General features: G+C 44.2%; 5 protein-coding genes across 5 annotated transcripts; 1 reads left to right on the forward strand and 4 right to left on the reverse strand.

The window, feature by feature from the left end:
- Positions 1-4471: 4471 nt before the first annotated feature.
- Positions 4472-5173, reverse strand: BJ212DRAFT_1303044 (uncharacterized protein; the record flags this gene model as incomplete). Its single annotated transcript, XM_041333360.1, has 2 exons — positions 4472-4888; positions 4994-5173. 2 exons carry the CDS (start codon positions 5171-5173, stop codon positions 4472-4474), a joined length of 597 nt encoding a protein of 198 aa, XP_041188650.1.
- A 6211-nt stretch (positions 5174-11384) lies between these two features.
- Positions 11385-11999, reverse strand: BJ212DRAFT_1485093 (uncharacterized protein; the record flags this gene model as incomplete). Its single annotated transcript, XM_041340925.1, has 2 exons — positions 11385-11690; positions 11793-11999. The coding sequence occupies 2 exons, from the start codon at positions 11997-11999 to the stop codon at positions 11385-11387; spliced, it is 513 nt and encodes a 170-aa protein (XP_041188651.1).
- Positions 12000-14428: 2429 nt separating this feature from the next.
- Positions 14429-15562, reverse strand: BJ212DRAFT_1303045 (uncharacterized protein; the record flags this gene model as incomplete). Its single annotated transcript, XM_041333361.1, has 6 exons — positions 14429-14674; positions 14757-14840; positions 14947-14971; positions 15071-15125; positions 15225-15326; positions 15397-15562. 6 exons carry the CDS (start codon positions 15560-15562, stop codon positions 14429-14431), a joined length of 678 nt encoding a protein of 225 aa, XP_041188652.1.
- Positions 15563-17080: 1518 nt separating this feature from the next.
- Positions 17081-17850, reverse strand: BJ212DRAFT_1485094 (uncharacterized protein; the record flags this gene model as incomplete). Its single annotated transcript, XM_041340926.1, has 5 exons — positions 17081-17210; positions 17259-17446; positions 17492-17584; positions 17645-17709; positions 17763-17850. 5 exons carry the CDS (start codon positions 17848-17850, stop codon positions 17081-17083), a joined length of 564 nt encoding a protein of 187 aa, XP_041188653.1.
- Positions 17851-20071: 2221 nt separating this feature from the next.
- On the forward strand, positions 20072-20700 carry BJ212DRAFT_1243113 (uncharacterized protein; the record flags this gene model as incomplete). Its single annotated transcript, XM_041329618.1, has 3 exons — positions 20072-20298; positions 20346-20511; positions 20566-20700. Coding segments are annotated over 3 exons (528 nt in total), but the record flags the coding sequence as incomplete, so codon positions are not given.
- Positions 20701-20758: the final 58 nt, after the last annotated feature.

A 20758-nucleotide genomic window follows, 5' to 3' on the forward strand; every position in this document is an offset into this window, starting at 1 on the left:
TCCCGATTGCCTCATCCATGACCCTTGGCTCCCATGCATTATGACAATTCCAACATATTGGAGAAGGAAACCAGTGTAGCTTGGGTGGCAGACAATAGAGTATGGGCTGCTTGTTATGATTCTGTGCTCTTTTCTGACACTGAGCGGGAAGCTCCAGAATTTTCCCAAGGTCAACATGCAATAAAGCCTGAGTATGCTGCTGACCATGACAGAAAGACTGCCAGCAAGGAAAACAGGAGTGATTGGCATGGGGTGAAGTGTGTGCAAAAGCTGTACAGTGCTAATGCTCTATGTGTAGCTGTCGGTTTTCATGATGATAAGAAGGTAATCAGATATATTAACAAGTTGATGCTATCTGATTATACAAATAGTGGTAAAGATATTGTGCAGCTATTTGGGCTCAAAACCTGCAGGGTTTTGTGACCTGAAACACTGTTTCGAACCTGTGGGGAAGGTCCAGGATGAGCCATGATTCCCAACTATAAGGAGCCCTGCCATGCGTCAGGCACAGCATGGACTCCTGATTCGAAGGAGAAGGGTGAGATGATGCAAGCTTACCTTATTAGCATATCAATGGCATGGTATAGCAGGTGAATGGTTCCAAGGCTGGTGACTCTTGGAGGTAAGGTGCTAGTATTAGCGTGTGTTTGTGCAAATAAATGGTGAACGCTTTGCTTGACCATCTTCCCATAGATTTTATGACATTGAAAGGAACTCCTTGAAGTAAATACTCCAAGGTTCTGCCAATCTGCAGCCCATGACCCTTAAGGTTTCCTAGTCCTGCTCTTTTCACTATTCTGCTGATTCATTTCCAGAACTTGGACCTAGTTAATGGCCTCATGCCTTTCTTGTGTTTCCAGGCAAAAAGGTGATTGTTGCATGGTGGGTCATTGATTAAGAAATGATTGAGAATGGCAGATTTGGGATCTGAGAGGTTCTGTTATTGGGCCCAGTATACTCCTTCTCTGGCCGCTGCAGCCTTGGTACATGGCAGGAATATCTTGGTAATTCTGAGCTCATGTCTGTCTTTAACATCCATTTCTATGTCCAAGCACTTAACATGTATCGCCGGGTCAAAGGTCTTCATTGACTTTACCATGAGCTCTCCCATGTGACATAAGGCATAAAATGCACTCATTAAGCATGCGAATACTGCTGCATCAAGAGGTGCTGTTAAGTCTAGATGGTTCCATATATCAAGGATGAATTTTATGGTAAAGGGTTCTTGTTTGGGACATTTGGAAGAGTCTGGGATTAATTCTAACACTCTGTCTAGCAATGCTTTAAGCTCATCATGTTGAACCTTCCAGGGCTGGCCATGCAATGTATGCCAGGCCTTGATTGCATAGGTGTAGTTTGCTACCATTTTCCCTGAATATGACCCTGCACAGCTTGCCATGAAGTTCAGCATGGTCTGAGTGTTGATTGGACATTGCTGCTCTTCTGGTATGTTCCTTTTGTCACAGAACACATGAAACACCAGAAGACCTGCTCCATAACACTCTTGTCCCTGGTGCCCACAATCTATTCATCACTGCCAAGACCCTCTGCAGATCCTCTTCTGAGATGGCCAGAAAACACCCATCTGCTGCTGTGGCTACTCTGGTTTCCAGTGGAAACCAGAGTTTTAGTCTGTCCCATGCTAAGCAGTGTGGATGGAGCTGTGAGGGAATTGGTGTTAGACCTGTCTTGTATGGAAGTGGTTTGATTATGGGATCTGGTGGTAGAGATGCACTAAAGTGCATGTTGCTCTCAGGTGTGATGTTGTCTCTGGTGAATGTGGAAGAGTGAGTTGTTGATGATGCTTGTGTCTTTCTCAGCAATGTTATTGATACTGTCGTGAGAAGATTTCTTGGGGGCATCTGACTGGACTCTGTCCAAGCTGTACTCACTTGGGACTGTAGAGATGATAAATGGGTCAATGATGTACACTTTGAGCTCTCTGGGGATTGGGAGAAGCAGTAGTAGGTGCTCTGTGCTACTGTAGACTCCTCTAGATGGGTCGTCTGCAGGGTTTGCTTTACTAGTGACATATATGGGATGGAATGAATATGATGCTGTGGAATTGTCAATAAAGGTAAAGATCTGCCAAAAGACTTCATTGATAGCCATATTCCTGCTGCGTCCATTCCTCCATCCTTCGATGACCCCTTGGTTGTCCCCAAAGACCTTGAAATGTTGCTGCACTCCTCCCATGCTGACAAGGTAGAGAATGAGTAGCTTGAAGCCAACTGCTTCTGCCCACCCAATATCCCTTTTTCTGTTGAGGGTTTGCCAGCCTTTGTGAAGATGCCAGGCACACCACTTGACTCCAATGGTGATAGCAATTCTGACCCCAGAGCTGGCATCTGAATACACCTCAGGATTGAATAGAGTGAGAGGTCTGGGTATTGGGCGGCTGATGAATGAGCGCTGCAGTAGAGATTTCCACCAGAGAAGATCAGAATTGAGGCTTTTGATGGGCCTCTGTGGGATGAAAGGCTTATCAAAGGTGAGGCACAGCATAGCTTTGAGTGACGTAAGATATGTGCATCCTTTTGGGATGACAAGAGTGGTATGCAGTAACTTACTATATAGCTGCTGTACATCATTGAGCATGTGTGAGCTGTGACTCTGCCAAACCTTGATTGCTGATAGGTACTTCTTCTTCTTTTCCTCGTCCAGATAGACTTTGTCCTGTGCCAGGTCCCACATGAAGCCAATGTAAGGATTGGCATATGCAAAGTCCTTGTCTTTGAGCAGTTCCCAGGGCACATCAAGCTCATCTGAAGCATTGTCGATGTCTGACAAGTTGCAGGAGAATTTGGCATCCTCAGTCAACCTGGGCAATGATTCTGAAAGGTCCACAATTGGAAACTGACAGTCTTCATTGAATTCTTCCAGAGTTCCATCTTCAAACATGAAGCCACCAAACCATATCCTTCCCCCATCTTGCTGTTTTCCTCTACTGATAATGTCCTGGTGCCAGGGCTGTCTCTTCTCATTGTAGGTCTCAATGTACTGTTTGAGGATGCATATGAATAAGTGATCATTGACCCATCTCAATGTGGGCCTAATTCCTCACAAATGAAATAAGTCCAGTCTGGTGTCAGCAAGACACCCATATGCCCCAGCTGATGGTTGCAGGCCAAAGCACATGCACGTGTCAATGCAGAAGAGATCTTCAGATATGTGAGTGACCGATCCTGGCTATTGTGAGGGGTGAATGGGTACAGTTCAGTATGCTTCTGATATGTCCCTAATTGCAATCTGCAATCCAGGTGGAAGATGGCTGATTGTGAGCACAATGATGTGAAAGGTGCCCCATGTACTGGGAAAATTGTCTGGATTAATGTAAGAATTGATAGAAGGGTTAGGAAACTTTGGTGATGTGACATGAGGAAATGAATAGTTCTGAATGATGTGGTAGCACCCTGGACAACCCAGCTTAGGGATGATTGAGAAGGGAGATGATTGGAAGGGCCCAATGAGGTTCTTGACCTCTTTTTTTCTAAGTGGGCTGATATACCTTCCTTTCTCAAGTCCAGTCTGCACAATTGCCAGGAATTCTCACTGATATGTAATAATTGATTGCTTGTTAGGTGGTGTTTGAGTGATGCTAATACTAGGAATACCAAGATGAAAGCCTCGGTGTAGCCCTTTGGGTATGTGCAGGTACCTGTCAATGAGGCCCATTGATACCAACTTCGATGCCCAAGCATCTGGGTTGTATAGGGTAAGTGCTTCATGCCTTCTGCACTCAAGGACACACCTGAGCCCTGTGAGAGGAGGCATCACATCCAGAACAGAAGTGCCTTCAATCGTGAGTGATCTCTGAGCATCCACTGATCCACTGCCAGTCGCTGCATATGGGCTTGCCATCTTGCATGGTGAGAAGCTTGTTGATGTGGGAACAGAGGGTGTTGAATGCATTGTTCCATGTCCTATGGGCTTTGCATTCAATGATTCTGTGCAGGTTTCATCTGAGACACACAGCATAAGGAGAGAGGACTCCTCTGTTTGGGCCTGTCCAAAAATCCTGATGTGGTCTCTTCCCTCTGCCAGAGTGTTCTGGTGACGCTGACCTCCTGCGTGACTCCTTCCAGTCACATTGCCTTGACAAGGAGCTAATGTGCTGGTCAGACTGTGGCAGGTGGTGAAGCATGTGGCATGGTGTGTGTAGCATGTAGCGAGTAGCATGTAATGTGTGATGTGTGGCATGTGGCATTGTAGATTCATATTTAGGAAAATATGCAAAGAAATTGATTAGTTTGCATGTCATCTATTGGCCAGAGTGGATACTGACCTTGTAGTCTCTCGCATTGTCTCTCTTGTTGTGCTCCTCCCAGTACACCTTGTCTCTTGTCTCTTTCAACACCTTCTCATTGACAATGGAGAGGTCATATGGTCCAACTGAGGACTTCACTGTGATGTGCCAGCATTTGCATTGCTCTGCCTGATAGGTTAGCAAGGTCTTTTGTGCTATGGGGTCTCAAAGTGACCAGTATTTGTGAACTTGTATGTTCAACCAGAAGTGTGCTATCATGCAAACTCTGTCCTCTGGCCAGTCCACTTCCTCTATCACTACCAGAAAGCAGGGGCAAGCCTGACAGAACTCTTTGAAGGGTAAGTTTTCATCATTTACTACTACCCGCCTGCTCCATGTAGAAGCTGATGATACCCAGGCCATTGAGCTGTCCGCCAATGTAGAAAGAATCATGGCATCATCATCAATGGTCTTCTTTGTATTGGCTTCATCTAGTCCATCATTAGTGAAGTACCAGAGTTCCACATACTCGCCCTTGTTGAGCTTCCTCGGAGCATAAGAGCATGGTGTGATGACCGGGTCATCAGGTATGCCTTCTTCAAGGATTGGAATGAACTTGTGCTTATTCTTCTTTTTCTCCTCCTTGCATGCTGCATTCTCTTCCTCAATCCTTTCTTGATTGAGATGTTCTTGCTCGTCTTCTTCTAGTCTATCTCAGTCTTCCTGTTGCTCCCTGTCCTTGTCTACCTGTTGTTGCCATAAAATCTTGACTGCATTGTTGTTGGCCTCCCAGATATTCTGAAGCAATTGCATTGCTTGATCTTCGGTTGTGTCATCATTGACCAGTTGTGTGCGAATGTTGATGAACACATCCACAGCATAGTCCAGGTAAACATTGAGGTTTGGGTCATTTTGAATTCTCAGCATGTTGGAATAGAATTTTCTAATTTCTAAACTACAAGAATGATGCAATGAAACGAGAGTGTAGTTGAGAAGTGAAGGATTTGTGAGTACTAATGTGGTAGTACAAAGCAAGAAGGTGGGAAACATGAAAAGCTGTGTCACCACATAGACCTAATTTTATCCACATTCTCATTCCTTGAACTTGTATAGAATACAACATAGATGTCCTCTGGAATCTGCGAGGGACCTATATACATGGCCAGTATATTGGCCACTTCAACAATTGATGCTGCCCATACAATAATCTGTTATATAATTCACTAATCCATGTGAATGAAAATTGATACACAAGACCCGGTGTAGAGAATGAGATTCCTCCAGGCGTAGATCATGCATATTATGACTCATGACAATTGGTACAGCACACAACTCACTATCTATGACTGTCCCACAAAACATGCCAGAAGCGCGACACTTTCCCACACTACACGACACATTCCCACGCACGCGCTTAGCGCGCTCTTCCCACGCTCAGTCACACTATGTTGTGCAGCATCCTGGAGCCTCCATCCATTGTCCAACCAGTCCCCTAGTGTGTCCCTTTCCATTATTTCTCATTATCAGACCATGTTTGGCATTGTATGATATTTTATTCCATCGTGGACCCTCACATTACATCATTTACATACTTAGAGTGCTCCCTATTTGCTTCTGAGCCCTGGGAGTGCACCTAGGCACAGCTTACCTGTTGCCTAGAAAGTTTTCATAGAAACAACCACCATCATGTCAGTATGCATCAGTTGTCACCCTAGCCTTCAGCAGCAGCCTATCATCATCAGTCCACTCAGCAGTCCCAGTACACACCTTCATGCCATCTTTCAGTTTCTTACACATTTGCGCACAGCTTGCACATTATTCCCATGCTTCACACTCCTATGTGCTCTGTATTCCTGTGTGCACACTTCACCAGAGTTGACCTGGCATCACTTTGTGGATCTTTGCTTTCCTTGCTTCCCCTAAGGGTCAAACATATCACCTGGCACATTTCAACCAACACCTAGAGAGTCAGTAGGCTTTCCTCTCACCCCAGAGTGAGAGCCCTCTTTCTTTCCATAGCTCTGCAAACCAGCAGAGTAGTTGAACCTTCACTGGAGAAACACACCTTCAACAAATTTTGAAGCCAAAGATCTAGAATAAGATTGATTAATGATTCAGATGCTGAGGGTGCCACCTTCTCTTGAGATGATGGGGGCAGAGAGGGAGAAGTTAATGAGATATGCATGCCAATGGCTGAAGCCACAAGGAAAGGGATCTTCAATAGATTCATGCTGTGTCATTGAACCTGCGATAAGTCACATTAAATACCTCTCCTCCTACACAACAAAGCTCCCACATTCCTGCTATGGGAGTAGTGCATTGTGGTTCTAATGAGGTCAACACATTGCATTGAGCAGCATTTGACCATTCCATGACTAGTAATTTTCAAATAGCAATGGGGTTTCCTGGTACAGTCTTATTACCCCACCCAGCTTTTTTGCAGTGACTACCTCACACTGATGGATTCTCTGGTATGGAGCTTTGGCTTGTATACACCAGTCCAGATTGGGAGAACCATGTAGGTGCCACATCATGGTGCTAGTGTTGTTGGCAGAACTTCAGGGTATCCTAGGCTTGCAGAGATGTGATTTAGATCTGATAACAGAGTTTGAATTTAAAGCAGAGCCATCCCTCTTGTTGTGATATTCAGGTCCCCCTTCCTCAGCACACTGGACCACACAATGAGATCAATCAGTTTGTTTGCTGCTATGGTGTTTCTATCTGAGCTATCACTTGTCATTGACTATTGCTGGCACTATACTTGTTAGCACATGCTTAGCTGTCACTGGTCACCATCAATATGTTTGGCTCTCACCCCAGTCCATGTATCATCATTACTTCAAATCATGCAGTCGGACCACTCAGCACATTGCCAGGAATTAGGATGACATGCAATCTGATGGGTTTCCTGCAAACAAGTGTGGACACATCAGGAAAACCTCAACTGACTTAATCAGACTTTTTTGGACTTTCCAATGGTTTTCACTTCTTTTCAAAAATGAGTGGCCTTTTTCTCAGTTATGTTTCTTAATTCACTGCCTGATCCCAACTTGAGTATCAGGAATGGTTAATTATTATTATTTCATACTGTTGCAATGGTTGGAGTTCACAATTTGTAAAGATTACTACTTCAGGAGAGGATTTGAAAATAGAAATAATCAGTACTCTGTGCCACTTGCTGGTAACAAATTTATGTTTTTATGTTTTTAAATATGTCTCTTAGGTTTATAAAACATATTGGAACACATAAATTTGTATCAGGCAGTGAAAACCATCATAAAGTCCAAAAAAGTCTGATTAAGCAAGTTGACATTTTCCTGATGCCATTGTGTCTTGCAACATACACTTTTAATGCACACTTGGTTATAGGGCTGGTATCACTATGGGTTCCCCTTTGGTAGAGGCTGGTAGAGGTTGACTAAATGCCATGTCTCAGAGATGCTGCTAGTGTCAGAATTAGAATGTCAACTTGACCTGTATACATGTGCGGCCTGTAATTTACTTATGTGGACCCTAAGCCTTTCCTGATTTGGCAACAGCCAAACTTTCACCTTGTGACTTGTCACAGAGTATCTTTGTCCTGATCCTTGCTGTATAACTATATAACCCATATATGGATATTCCATGCTGTACCTGTACCTGTTACCTGAAAATTTGAAGGCTGAGTGCTGAAATTGAAACACCAAGGTATAAGCTTGTTTTGCATCCATGTCATTCCTTGCCTCTAACTCTCTTCATCACATCCAGTCCCTCAACCAAGGATGTCCAGCCATGTTCACACATGTCATATCATTTGACTTGTAGAGCCTTCAAGCTCAATAGCACCTACCTGCTGATCTTATTTAACCCACCACTAACAGGATCACCAACTTCAAGTCGTCCATTTGATTACTCTTCACTTGGCACAGTCATATGGGCATCTATTGCATGAAACTGTTATTGAACAACATGGAAATACTTACATGTGCAGCATAACTTGATCTCTCAACCCTTCTCACCTGAACTTCATTCACACCCATACCCCTACTCCCGTCTTCTCCTACCACTCATTCTGTCCACCACCCAGCCCATCCTCAATCCTTACTGTTTTGCTTCATTGCACCATCATGACTGGTAGCTTAGCAGGCCAATGATCAACTCAAACATAGGTCCCATATCACCTTTTTATTCATTTTGTGCCTCATCCTTGCCCCTTATCTACAGTCATCAGTGCAAACAATCTTCTGTTCCCTTCTGAGCGCATACCTGCAGGTTTTTATGTGTCTGTCATATCCCATAATCTGGATCCACATTCCATCATATTCCCATGCCTTCCAAGCCTACATCCAGACCCCCCTTCATATCCAACTCATTCCCAGATCCCCTTCTGCTGTATGCTCCATACCTCAGCAGGATTGACTCTGCTCTGGATTTACTCCTGAGCTCCAGACCATTGGATCTCCACTGCTAGCCTGATCTGTACCCCCCTGTACCATTCACCCTATGCACACTCCATCCAGCAAGACATCTGGACTTCACCTCATCTCAGATTCCAGACTATATCCACCTCCTCATATTCCAGTCCTGTATCCACCTCATCTTCCAGATCTCCAGACCTCCAGATATTGACTCTGGACCTATTCTCACCCTCTGTCCAATATCCTGCACCTATCCCCATTTAGGTATCTCTGCCTTTCTAGCTTTTGGTTATCTCCTGTTCCGTCTTGCTGATTGATCCTTGTACAAGTCTTCATCTCTGAGTTCATTTACTTATGTTCTGTCTTACTTGCTAATGTGTTTCCATGTGCTCATACATAGCCCTGCTCCTTTGCTTACTGATCCCCTCAGATATTCTCCAGTATATAACCTCTGTACATACTCCTGTAGTTTCTCAGTTTGAATATCATCTTAGACTTTGCTCTACTTTCCCAATCCTCTCTTGGACTTTGGTCCACCTAAGTCTGTCCTATCCATCAGGCCTAGGGATTGATTCCCTAGGCTGGAGCTTTGCCTTTCCAGCACTTACCCTCTTTCTGGACTTAGGTCCACTCCCTGTCTCTCTGACTCTACCTTAGGGTAGCCTATCTCTGTTTGTTTCTACATCAGACCCTGTCTGATGTAGCCCCTATTCCTTCTGGGCTTCTGGATGTCCTGTCCTTTGGATGTCCTGCCCTCTGTACCTTTGGATATCCCACTCCCCATACCTTTGGGCATCCTACCCTTCTGTCTTTCAGACGTCCTATCCTCCTGTCCTCTGTCCTCCTGTCCTCCTGTCCTCCTGTCCTCCTGTCCTCCTGTCCTCCTGTCCTCCTGTCCTCCTGTCCTCCTGTCCTCCTGTCCTCCTGTCCTCCTGTCCTCCTGTCCTCCTGTCCTCCTGTCCTCCTGTCCTCCTGTCCCCCTGTCCTCCTGTCCTCCTATCCTTCCATCCTATTTCCTGTAGAAGTATTACCTTGTAGTGGGAACTCTCTTGAGCACTTCCTGCATTCCTCTGGAACTCTCCCACACTCCTCCAGAACTCTTCCGCACTCCTCCAGACATTTTCATGCTCCTCTGGAAGTCCTCTGGCACTCCACCAGAGTAGCCAGCCTCCGGAAGTCCTCCAGACTTTGTTAGACTATCATTGGACCTCATATGAAATGAAGGGCACATACTCAGGTAAGGGGCATAGTGTACAAGCTAAGGCCAAGCCCCTCTGAGTCAGTCTCTCTCTCCCTTGAGCAATATTGTTCTTAACAGTGTCCATTAATATCAGCTTAAGGGGGCACTGGAAATCAACTGTCTGAGTAGTATCATCTGAGAGATCTGAAGTGTTAGGTGATATCGTAATTTTGTAAAGTCTATAATGACTTTCACACTGATCATCCATTTGTAGATCATTATGCAAGGTACCTGAATTATCAGGGCATCCCATAAACCTGTTTGAATGCTAGGCAATGGGGAAGTTATTGAAAAATCTGATACATCGTGGGATGAGCTACTTGATTGTGGGGATGAGCCTTTTGGTGAGTAACCTCCTCACTCATACGCATATACTCACATCTTATAGAATGCATTGACTAGGTGTTGTGTGCACATGATGTATTTGTGGACCATCTTGATGCTGTTGCTATTGTTTAGGAGACTTTGCAGGTTTGGGGCTTGCCACATTCTGACTTCAGCTTTCATTATTGTTTGGTGTCTCCCATATGTTGGGAAGGACATCAGGAAGTGGTGCACTGATTCCTCCCTCTATTCATACCTCAGCCTTTGTGCTATTTGCTTTTGTTAATGGAACACCTGCTGTCAGCCCATAGTGTCATTTTAATGCATGAAGTAATTACAGCTGTAAGACACTTGTAATGCATCAACAGTTACTGCTGCTTATCCTCCCTTTTTAGAAATCTTTAAGGATCCCTAATGCATCAGTGATACATTAGCACTCAAGATAATGTATTAGTCCCCAGTTATCTAATTTGGCTGCCCTGGCCATTAAAAAGTGGGTGGGTACCTTATGGGCCTTCTGTAGTACCTTCCCCTTGTGCTCAGACCCTTTGGATGTAGGGTAGTGGGCCTTCCTGTACCTGACTACCTTTAGTGTTCCTTTCCCTTCCCATTGTGTGGCTGTGTTGGCTAGTGATGAGCACATGTACCCCGTACTTCTGTACCCTATAGCAGCATTTCCTGAGCATCCAAAATTTCATGAAGTCCATAGAGTTCAACAGTAGCATTTCCTGAATGTCCAAAATTTCATTAAGTCCAAGCTCATAGTGGCAAATCTATAATTGTTATAGCTTAGCAAGGTCCTGCAGCATTCTCATTCACATGTAGTATAGCACAACCAATATATTAGAATGGATTTGAGGACAGGTTTGAGTGTTAAGCAATATATATGACTAACAGTAAGACAGATAGCATGGTGTGGTACTTCCAATCGAAGTATGCATCCTATCAATAAACAAGATGTTAGGTGCTATGTACAACCAACTTCTGAACAAGAACTCAATGATGACAAATGACAAAAATTCAAAGACACTAACTTTTTAGATGTGTTACCAGTGTTCTTAGCATTGCACTTGCTGCCACATTTTGATATAGCATTTGTGCCTCCACCCACTTGACCAGACCACCGAGGAGTATCACCAATGACATTGTCCAATTCACAGTGATTGAAAGGGACTGATCAGCATGCCCTACCAGTATGCCAAGCACCAGGCTGCTCATCTTCAACATGGTAAGCACAAGGTTCAGAGGCAGGTGTCTTCTGAAATGCAGGGGGAGTAGGAGGTATAGGCATTGTGGAGGGAGTATGAGCAGGAGCTTCAATGATCACAGGAGGCTGGGGCCTAAGTACCACTGGGTCTGTCTGAGATCCAGTGAGAGGAGGTTTAGGTGTCTCAGGAGCCTTAGATGTGGCAGGGGGAGTAGGACCAAGAGCTTTAGTTCTCATAGGAGGTTGAGCCTGAGGTGCAGGGATTGCTGTATCTGGCTTGAAAGTAGAGAGACTAGTAGGTCTGGGTGTTGCAGGTGCTGAAGGGCCTGGTCATGATGCAGGAGGAGCAGGAGGTGTAGGTGTTTGAGTATGAGCCACAGGAGGCTGAGACCCATGGAGCACTGCATCTGGCTGAAAAGCAAGGGGAGTAGGAGGTGTGGGCCAGATGAATGGAGTAGGCCAGATGAATGGAGGAACTGGAACCTCACACTCTACAGGAGGTAGAAAAGGCAGATGTGAACTAGCGCCCTCTGAATCCATGCTAGGCATCTCCAGAAGAGAGAGCATTATAGCCTCATAATCCATAGGTTGGAGACTATTGTAGTCAATGTTGTAATCCAACAGCTTGGATGCCTGTGTATGTAAGTCATGTGTATGTAAGCTTAAGTCCTGCATAGTAATGCATCAACTTCTCGTAAATGTGATGCATTAGCCTCAAGCTTACCTAACTAAACCCATCCATGGAAGAGACTAAGTTCAACTCCATGTGTGATGTATTATACTCATCTTGTGATGCATTACACTTGTTCAGAGTCAACTTGTTAAGGTCATACTCAAGGGCTAACTGAATCCGAAGGGCTTTGGCCTCAGCTCATGCACTGTGCCCCTTACTCGAGTATTGCCCCTTATTTCAGGAAGGCAAGACTAATGCGTCCAGAGGGTCAGATGGGTAGCGTAGCAGATCCAGATGACTTCTGGATGCAGGATAAGTATCATAGGGCTAATCTGGACAAGTCCAGACTAGAAACTAGCAGTAGTGGCTGTCATAGACAGAGGTGGATGCGGATAGACTATAGGAATCAATCCTAAGTCTCAGAGGGTGACAAGAGTAGGGATACTCAGGTCCAGAGGACAGGAATGAGCAGAACTAAGTTGATATTTGAACTGAGGTGTTACAGAGATTTACAGGAGGTTATATACTATAGGTATCTAATGGAATGATCAATCAGCAGGGTCCGAGGCTATGTACGAAGCATATGGATATTCTATTGGTAAGTAGAAATGGATCACAAATAATGAAACGGAAATGAAGCATAGGTGACGGATCAGTGAGCAGGATGGATATACCGATAACCAAATTACCAGAGTTAGGGGACTACTGAAAGGAGACCAGTGCTGGTTGTGGATTCGGATGAGTTGTGGACCAGACCAGACAAGTGGACAGATTGGATGATGAGATGTTGGAGGGGGATAAGATATGGATAGGATTGGAGATAAGATGTGGATCAGATCTGAGATGAGATAAGAATCAGATCTGAGATCCGGATATGTGGATATGACACAGCTACCAACTGCAACCATGACAGAGATGTTGAATGCAGCAATAACAACTCAGCAGGTGAGGGTTCAGATACTGAGGTGGATGAGGATCACACTGGTGAAAGTACCACTGCTGGAATAGAGGAGTGGAATACACTTTATCAGTTGTGTCATATCCACATATCCGGATCTCAGATCTGATTCTTATCTCATCTCAGATCTGATCCACATCTTATCTCCAATCCTATCCATATCTTATCCCCCTCCAACATCTCATCATCCAATCTGTCCACTTGTCCGGTCTGGTCCACAACTCATCCGAATCCACAACCAGCACTGGTCTCCTTTCAGTAGTCCCCTAACTCTGGTAATTTGGTTATCGGTATATCCATCCTGCTCACTGATCCGTCACCTATGCTTCATTTCCGTTTCATTATTTGTGATCCATTTCTACTTACCAATAGAATATCCATATGCTTCGTACATAGCCTCGGACCCTGCTGATTGATCATTCCATTAGATACCTATAGTATATAACCTCCTGTAAATCTCTGTAACACCTCAGTTCAAATATCAACTTAGTTCTGCTCATTCCTGTCCTCTGGACCTGAGTATCCCTACTCTTGTCACCCTCTGAGACTTAGGATTGATTCCTATAGTCTATCCGCATCCACCTCTGTCTATGACAGCCACTACTGCTAGTTTCTAGTCTGGACTTGTCCAGATTAGCCCTATGATACTTATCCTGCATCCAGAAGTCACCTGGATCTGCTACGCTACCCATCTGACCCTCTGGACGCGTTAGTCTTGCCTTCCTGAAATAAGGGGCAATACTTGAGTAAGAGGCACAGTGCATGAGCTGAGGCTGAAGCCCTTTGGATCCAGTTAGCCCTTGAGTACAACCTTAACAAGCTGGGAGAGAGTCCTCATATTCTAAACATCAAGTTTAGCATTAGTGAGCAAATGATTTCCCATGCCAGTCACTTACTGATGGTGCTGTCCACAAAACTCACAAATGCCTTAAGAACCTCACTGTATATCACATATTACTCTGCAAACTGGCCACCAGTGGTGCATTCACCAAGGAGATAACTGTCAGAATTATCTTGTTACTGATTGATTATAGATAGATAATTGGTACATACTCAAAGAATCACATATTACCCCCAGCTTCTGGATCACAGCCACCCATGAGGACAGAGAACTTCCATCTGCCAGTCATATGACTCAGGTGTTGGAAGATACAATCTAACATCACCAGAAGCTCATAGATTGCCCTGCATAACAGTGAATTTTGCTGAACAAAATGTTGAAAATGTAAGGATATACTTAATCTTTGTATTGTAATCCACCTCTTCCCTTGCCTCAGTGGCCTTTCAGGCTTTTTTGAACTTCTTTTGCAACTTTCAGTGCTCCTTCTGAACCTTCTCTTTGACGTCAATTGACTCTGCCTCATATTTCTCTGCAGTGATCTCCTAACACATGTGGAGCTTAGAACCACAAGAGGTAATTCCACTATCTGCAATTGCATTGTCAGCTGACTGCTTGACATGGTTGGCATAGTACATTTGTGAGTGAACCTCAACCTCCTTCAGTGCATGGGGACCTTTCATGGACACACCTCCTATGAGAGTTTGTTTTATGTTGAGGACTCCTCTGGAACCACCCAAACATGTAAGATGTGTGGGGTTTGTCTGCCACTGATACCAAGACATGATTTGCTATAATTGACAGTAAGCAAATATTTCAACAATGCAAGTGAGTATGTACTTTTTTTCAGGTTTGCAATGGTGTCTGATACACCTCCTTCTGCTTCTCAGTCAGCTCATCCTCATCATCAACATCAGGATAGTATGCTTTATGGACTGGCCATTGGGCAAAGAATTTCTAGTTGATTTTGGGCCAGAACTGTGTATAATTTTTTGATGGCATTTAAGTGCAATATTCAGCCAACATTGACATCAGGACAACTTCTTGCTCAGCCATAGCCCACATTGGTGGAGCCATTATGTTGAGGACTGCCAGAACATGTAGGGAGGGGCTCGACTATGAGAACACACCAGACACATACTTAGACACAGAACATATAATGCATTACTTGGTATCCATGTACATACTTCACTGTCAAATGGCTGTCAAATGGAGGATCTTGTTGACAATGTGAACATCTATCTATACAACCTGTGGGTATATTCAGCTGCAAGCAGATTCTTTAAGTCCAGAACTTCATTGTTAGAGTAGTTGCTGTTAGAGTATGCACAGAACACTTACTGGATGGTATGCATGTCCAAGTAATCTCTAAGACATCTGGCAGTGTCAAAGCTATTGCACAAGCGAGCTGCTCTTCTCCTAAAAAAAATACTTCTGGATCAACTGCAAACCAAGGATAAGCAAAGGTTGAAGTAGAATAGAAGCAGGAACTTTACCTCTTGGTGTGTATCACCTGGGTAGACATTGCACTCAGGCCACCAAGTGAACCATACCTCATAAATGGACTGCAAAAATTTGCTATGGTTGTTAATGAGGATCTTGTTGAACCTGTCATATAGCTCAGCAAGAAATGTGCATTGAGCTGGAGACATGTACTGTGCCTCAAGTTTTTGAGACATTGAGTGGGAAAGGTGGAAGAGAGTGAGGATGCAAATGCTTCTTGCTTAATTATATAACTAGGTTGATAAAGTTAATGCATTACAGTTACAAGGACCTAGTGGATATGTGTGCTTATAAAGTCTTGTACAGTAAGTCCTCCTGCCTGTGCTGTCAGCAAGGTCAGGTATCCCTGACATCCCTGATGTTCTGTAGCACCACAGTTCCTCAATGGTAGCTATAGTCTTTGCACCAAGTAGAAATTGCACAGACCTCCTTGTAAAATCTTGTCATGCCCATCTCTTTGAGCACACTCCTTTCCAGTCCCCACAGACCAACCTGAACCTCTTCAAGATGCACCAGGACCTCGAGAAGCTTACAGGTTGCAGTCTCCTGTGTCTTGATACTGTATATGAGCTGATCACACAGGTCTTCACAGAATTGTTACACTGGTGTACCAGTGCAATCCAGTAGTGCAGCCTGAGTGCAATTGAGCTGCTGACTTTGCAGTGTGAAACAACCAAGGGCAAGAAATTAGTAAAACTTAGTTCATAGTTGTAAGAATACCTTACACATGTGACAGTTGAGTTTTCAAGTGAGCTGTGCTATGCATTCTGGTGGTTTGCTTTGATTCTGGCGCAATAACAATCTGAGAGTTGCTTGTCTTAGAGGTGGGGCAGACCTTCATTGTTGCAATTTTGGTAGTGCACTCAGGCTGGACATTGCCTGCCATCCGATTTGCACAATATCTGTTATTCTTTTCACAGATGGCCCTCTTGTTCCTATAGATGTGTCAGACTATGAGAATACATGCATCATATTAATCACCCACAGTTTATAGTATTTTCTGTGGGATTCACATGCTGCTTGGGCTCTCTTAGCATCATCCTTGTATTTGAGCAGATGACCCGCCATCAGTGTCAAGTAGAGTGTTGAGGTGTTAGTAAGTACCAGTGCTAGTGTTAGATGTGTTTGGGAGAATAATACCATTCAATGGCCATTGCAATTAGGAGATTAAAGCGCTCCCATCAATATCTAAGCTCAGATTGCTGCAGCATATCACTCAAATTTATCTTAAGGTTGTCAGTAAAGTCACATAGCTACTTCAACCCCTGCAGACACTGTCAACATCGACATTTTCTTGCCATTGACTTGGAATCTTTTTTGGTGCAACAAGACTGTCCACCCTGATACTGAACTTCCTGCCTGCCATGACACAAATATTACTGTTGATCATTCCAACACAGTACACACCACTTCAACTCCCAGAAAACAAAATATAGAAGACATGTCAATATTCCTGACCATGAACTGTCAGTAGCAAGCCATTTCAACCTTCCTGAGAACAAGACATATGTGCATCTGATGTGGTAGCAAGCCACTTCAGCCTTCCTGAGAACAAAACATGTGTGCAAGAAATGAGATATGATTGTAAGCAAGAAACATGCAGGCAGCAAGTACAGATAAGAAACACATGGGTGACAAGTACATATTTCATATATACACCAGATATGACGTTTGTTTGCTAGCAGCAGCAACCATCAGAGTGGCAACTCCTGCACAGTGCTGTCTTGCAATGCCTGGGCATATGCCTCATCTGCACCAGCATGAGAGGAGTACTGACTGAAACAGGCTCCAAGAATGCCTATCACATGCAGATGGACATTATGCCTGGAAGAACACTGAATTGAGAGGTCTAGATGAGAAGGAGATACATACCAGCCTTGAAATACACTGGTCTCACATCCAACAGTAATGATGTACCAGCAGACTGAAGCAAAAGTACTCCCATGAGGTGCAGCAACAGTGGTGGGAGGTGCAGCACCAGCTGCAGCAGTAATAGTGATGGAAGGTGCAACATTGACCTCAGTGGTCACACTGGTCAAGGAGCTTGTGTCTGAGACACTCTGAACCTCATCTGATGTGTTTGATCAGGATCTGGTATGTCTTACATGAAGCAAAAACTTGCCTCCTCCTTCAGACATGTCTCCAGGACTGTTGCTAGACTCAGAGGAGATAGACAAACCTGCCTGTGAAATCTGACTCTGACAGATATAACAGGTCTGCCTATGAGTATGAAGAATGCAACCTGGACAATAGCCTACTGCTAGCACTTCTTCCAGATGGTTAGGAAGATCAGTGCCAGCCTCAGCATGGGCATGTGTGAGAACTGAAAATAATGAGTGAGTGCAAGGACAAGCCAGTGTTATTATGCTGACTTACATAGTTGATTGCGCAAAAGCTCCACAATAGTTACCAGCTCAGACAAACTGAAGGTCTGTTCCTTAATCATCATGGGAAAAACCTTCATTTTGGACAAACAGATAGAGTTAGAGGTAATAACAAGTGAAAGTGTTGACTGAAGAGCTAAAGGTGCAGTGCTTGATGATGGAAAAGGGTTTCAATTAACACGTTGTAGAGAATGAGATTGCTCTAAGCTTAGATTGCACATATTTCAACTCACAATGATTAGTACAGTGCATAACTCACCAGCAATAACTGTCCCACAAAATGCGCCAGAGATGCGATGCTTTCCCACACTACACAATGCATTCCCATGCATGTGCTTTGCATGCTCTTCCTGCACTTGGTCACACTTTGTCGCACAGTGTACCAGAGCCTCCATCCATTGTCCAACCAGTCCCCTGGTGCGTCCCTTTCCATTTATTCTCATGTCTGGCATTGTACAATATCTTATTTCATCATGGACCCTTACTTACATCATTTTACATACATAGAGTGCTCTCTATTCACTTCTGAGCCCTGGGAGCACACCTAGGCACAGCTTACCTGTTGCTGAGGAGAAGTTTTCAAAAAAATCAACTACCATCATGTCACTTGGCATCTAGAGTCAGAATCTATCATCATGAGTTAGCATCCATTAGTCATCACCCTAGTCATCAGCATCAGTCCATCAGCATCAGTCTCCACTTAGCAGTCTCAATCCTATGCACTCAACATTCCCGCATGCATGCTTGCAGCACACTTCGATAGAGTTGACCTGGTGTCACTTTGTGGATCTTGCTTTCTTTGCTTCCCTTAAGGGTCAAACACATCACTTGGCACACTTTGACCAACATCTAGAGAGTCAGTAGCCTTCCTCTCACCCCAGAGGTAGAGGCTTTCTTTCTTTCTTTAGCTCTGCAGCCTAGCAGAGCTGTTGAACCTTCAGTGTCTTATATCACTCACACTGGCAAACTTTGGTGAACTTCACCATGAGCTTCACAGAAGGCCTCTTACATGACAAGAGGTCAATACATAAAGCTTGGAGGATCCCAAAGGACTTATCCTCAGGTTTACCAAGAACACCGACAGAACACTGACTCAGGAACTCATCAATGAAATGTCAAGCTCTAGTGGAGGCATTGCCAGTAGTGACACACCAGGTAAGTATTGTGTATGTACTCAGTGGATGACTGCATTGATTCATCATGAACACATAGCTCATGAAACAACCATGATGCAGGCCAGGATGTTACCTTGGTCTTGGCATGAACTCAACAATTGTGGTCATAACAGTTGTGGTTGTGGTCATGTGCATGGACAACATGGCACTGGACTTGGCCACAGCAGTAGTCAAGAATGCAATAGATTGTGTTTCAATGAATACATTATCGCTCCTACATCAAGTCTGCTAATTGCTCACAAGAGGGTCAAATTTACCTCACAACCATGTGGTAGTTTAACTGCATCTCATCAGGATGTCTTCAGGTCCTCAGAGGCATCATCATCTTCTCCTGGCACACATCTTGCAGATAATATACTTTGCAACAACATTAGCAACAATGAGAATAGTGATTGCTATGAGGCGATGGATGAGGTTCCTTCACCCAAAGTGGAAGTAGGGTCTCAGAATAAGTGCAGATGCACAGCCAGTGTATATGGACAATTTCTACTCACTTACTATGTGCTGACCTGCTCTAGGATCATCCTCTCCTTAATTGGATAGATTATTGGGAATTATTCCTTTTGGAGATGCTTCACCACAATGGAAAAGGCAACGACATCTTGTCAACCTTCTGCAACACCTGTGGGATCACAGTTGGCTTATACCATTGTAAGGATTGTTTCATGCCCAGGTTATCATGTCAGACATGTGTCATTCATGCTCACACATATTCACCAGTGCATTGTGTGGAGGTAAGTGTCATGTCCTATTGGGATGCTATACATGCTTCATGCAAATACTACAGAAGTAGAACAGCAAATGCTTCCAAAATGTGACTCTTAAAGATCTGGGACTTTGCATGCAACTTGGGCACAAAGTTGGTGAATCTTGCCTGCTTCCCAACTGAGCCTTCAATGATGATTTCATTCTTATTGACACTCTAGGCATACACCCTATGGCCATGGACTTTTGTAGGTGCAATAGAGTGCAAACTCACACCAAACAACTCTTACATGTTGGTTGATTCCCTGCAATGATTAGTGACCCAAGAACTGCAGCAATGTTTTGTGTGCTCTGGCAGTTCCATGTCTTGTCATTCAAGTTGAAGGTTTCTGCCTATAAATTTAATCATTCCTTGGTTTGTATGACAGACAATACTGGCCTTTTGAAGCACAGGGATTGTTATGAGGTGTTCATGTGCATGGCACATGAATTTTGGCATGTCAAGATGTTGAAGCAAGCAGGCCACAGTCATGATCCCTCTGGCATCATTGCCATGCAGCAGGGTGAATGTGCAGTTTTATGCCCAGCATGCCCCCAGCCAGGGAAGAATCTTCCTGATGACTGGGAGCTTGCTCCAAAAGGAAAAAGGTACACACTTGATTGATCAATATGAATGGCTTCTGATGTGTCTCCAGATGGTTATATGGCCTCTTTCTTGCCATTGATGCAAATTTTTGCCTGAAGAGGCAGATAGTCTCAAAGGATGCTGTGGATCCAAGCTTATCCCATGGGTGGGGATACTTTGTCAATGAGACTGCATACAAGACACATCTGACTGATCATGGCATGGAAGCCCAAGAGGTATGTATTGTATTTTGGTTTATCTTGAAGCTTGCATTGATAGACATAACACAGAAAAGCATGTGCACTAGTCATAATGCCATGAATATGGCAGAATCAAAGTCATCAAAGGGACTGGCAGCCACAGGACTTGGAACCATCAACTGTGCACAACATAACATGAAGCTTCCAAATGGTGTTGGTGAAGTTTCAACAACTCTGCTAGGCTGCAGAGCTAAAGAAAGAAAGAAAGCCTCTACCTCTGGGG

The sequence above is a fragment of the Suillus subaureus genome (genome assembly GCF_016647635.1).
Source record: "Suillus subaureus strain MN1 chromosome Unknown BJ212scaffold_38, whole genome shotgun sequence".
Lineage (NCBI taxonomy): Eukaryota > Fungi > Basidiomycota > Agaricomycetes > Boletales > Suillaceae > Suillus > Suillus subaureus.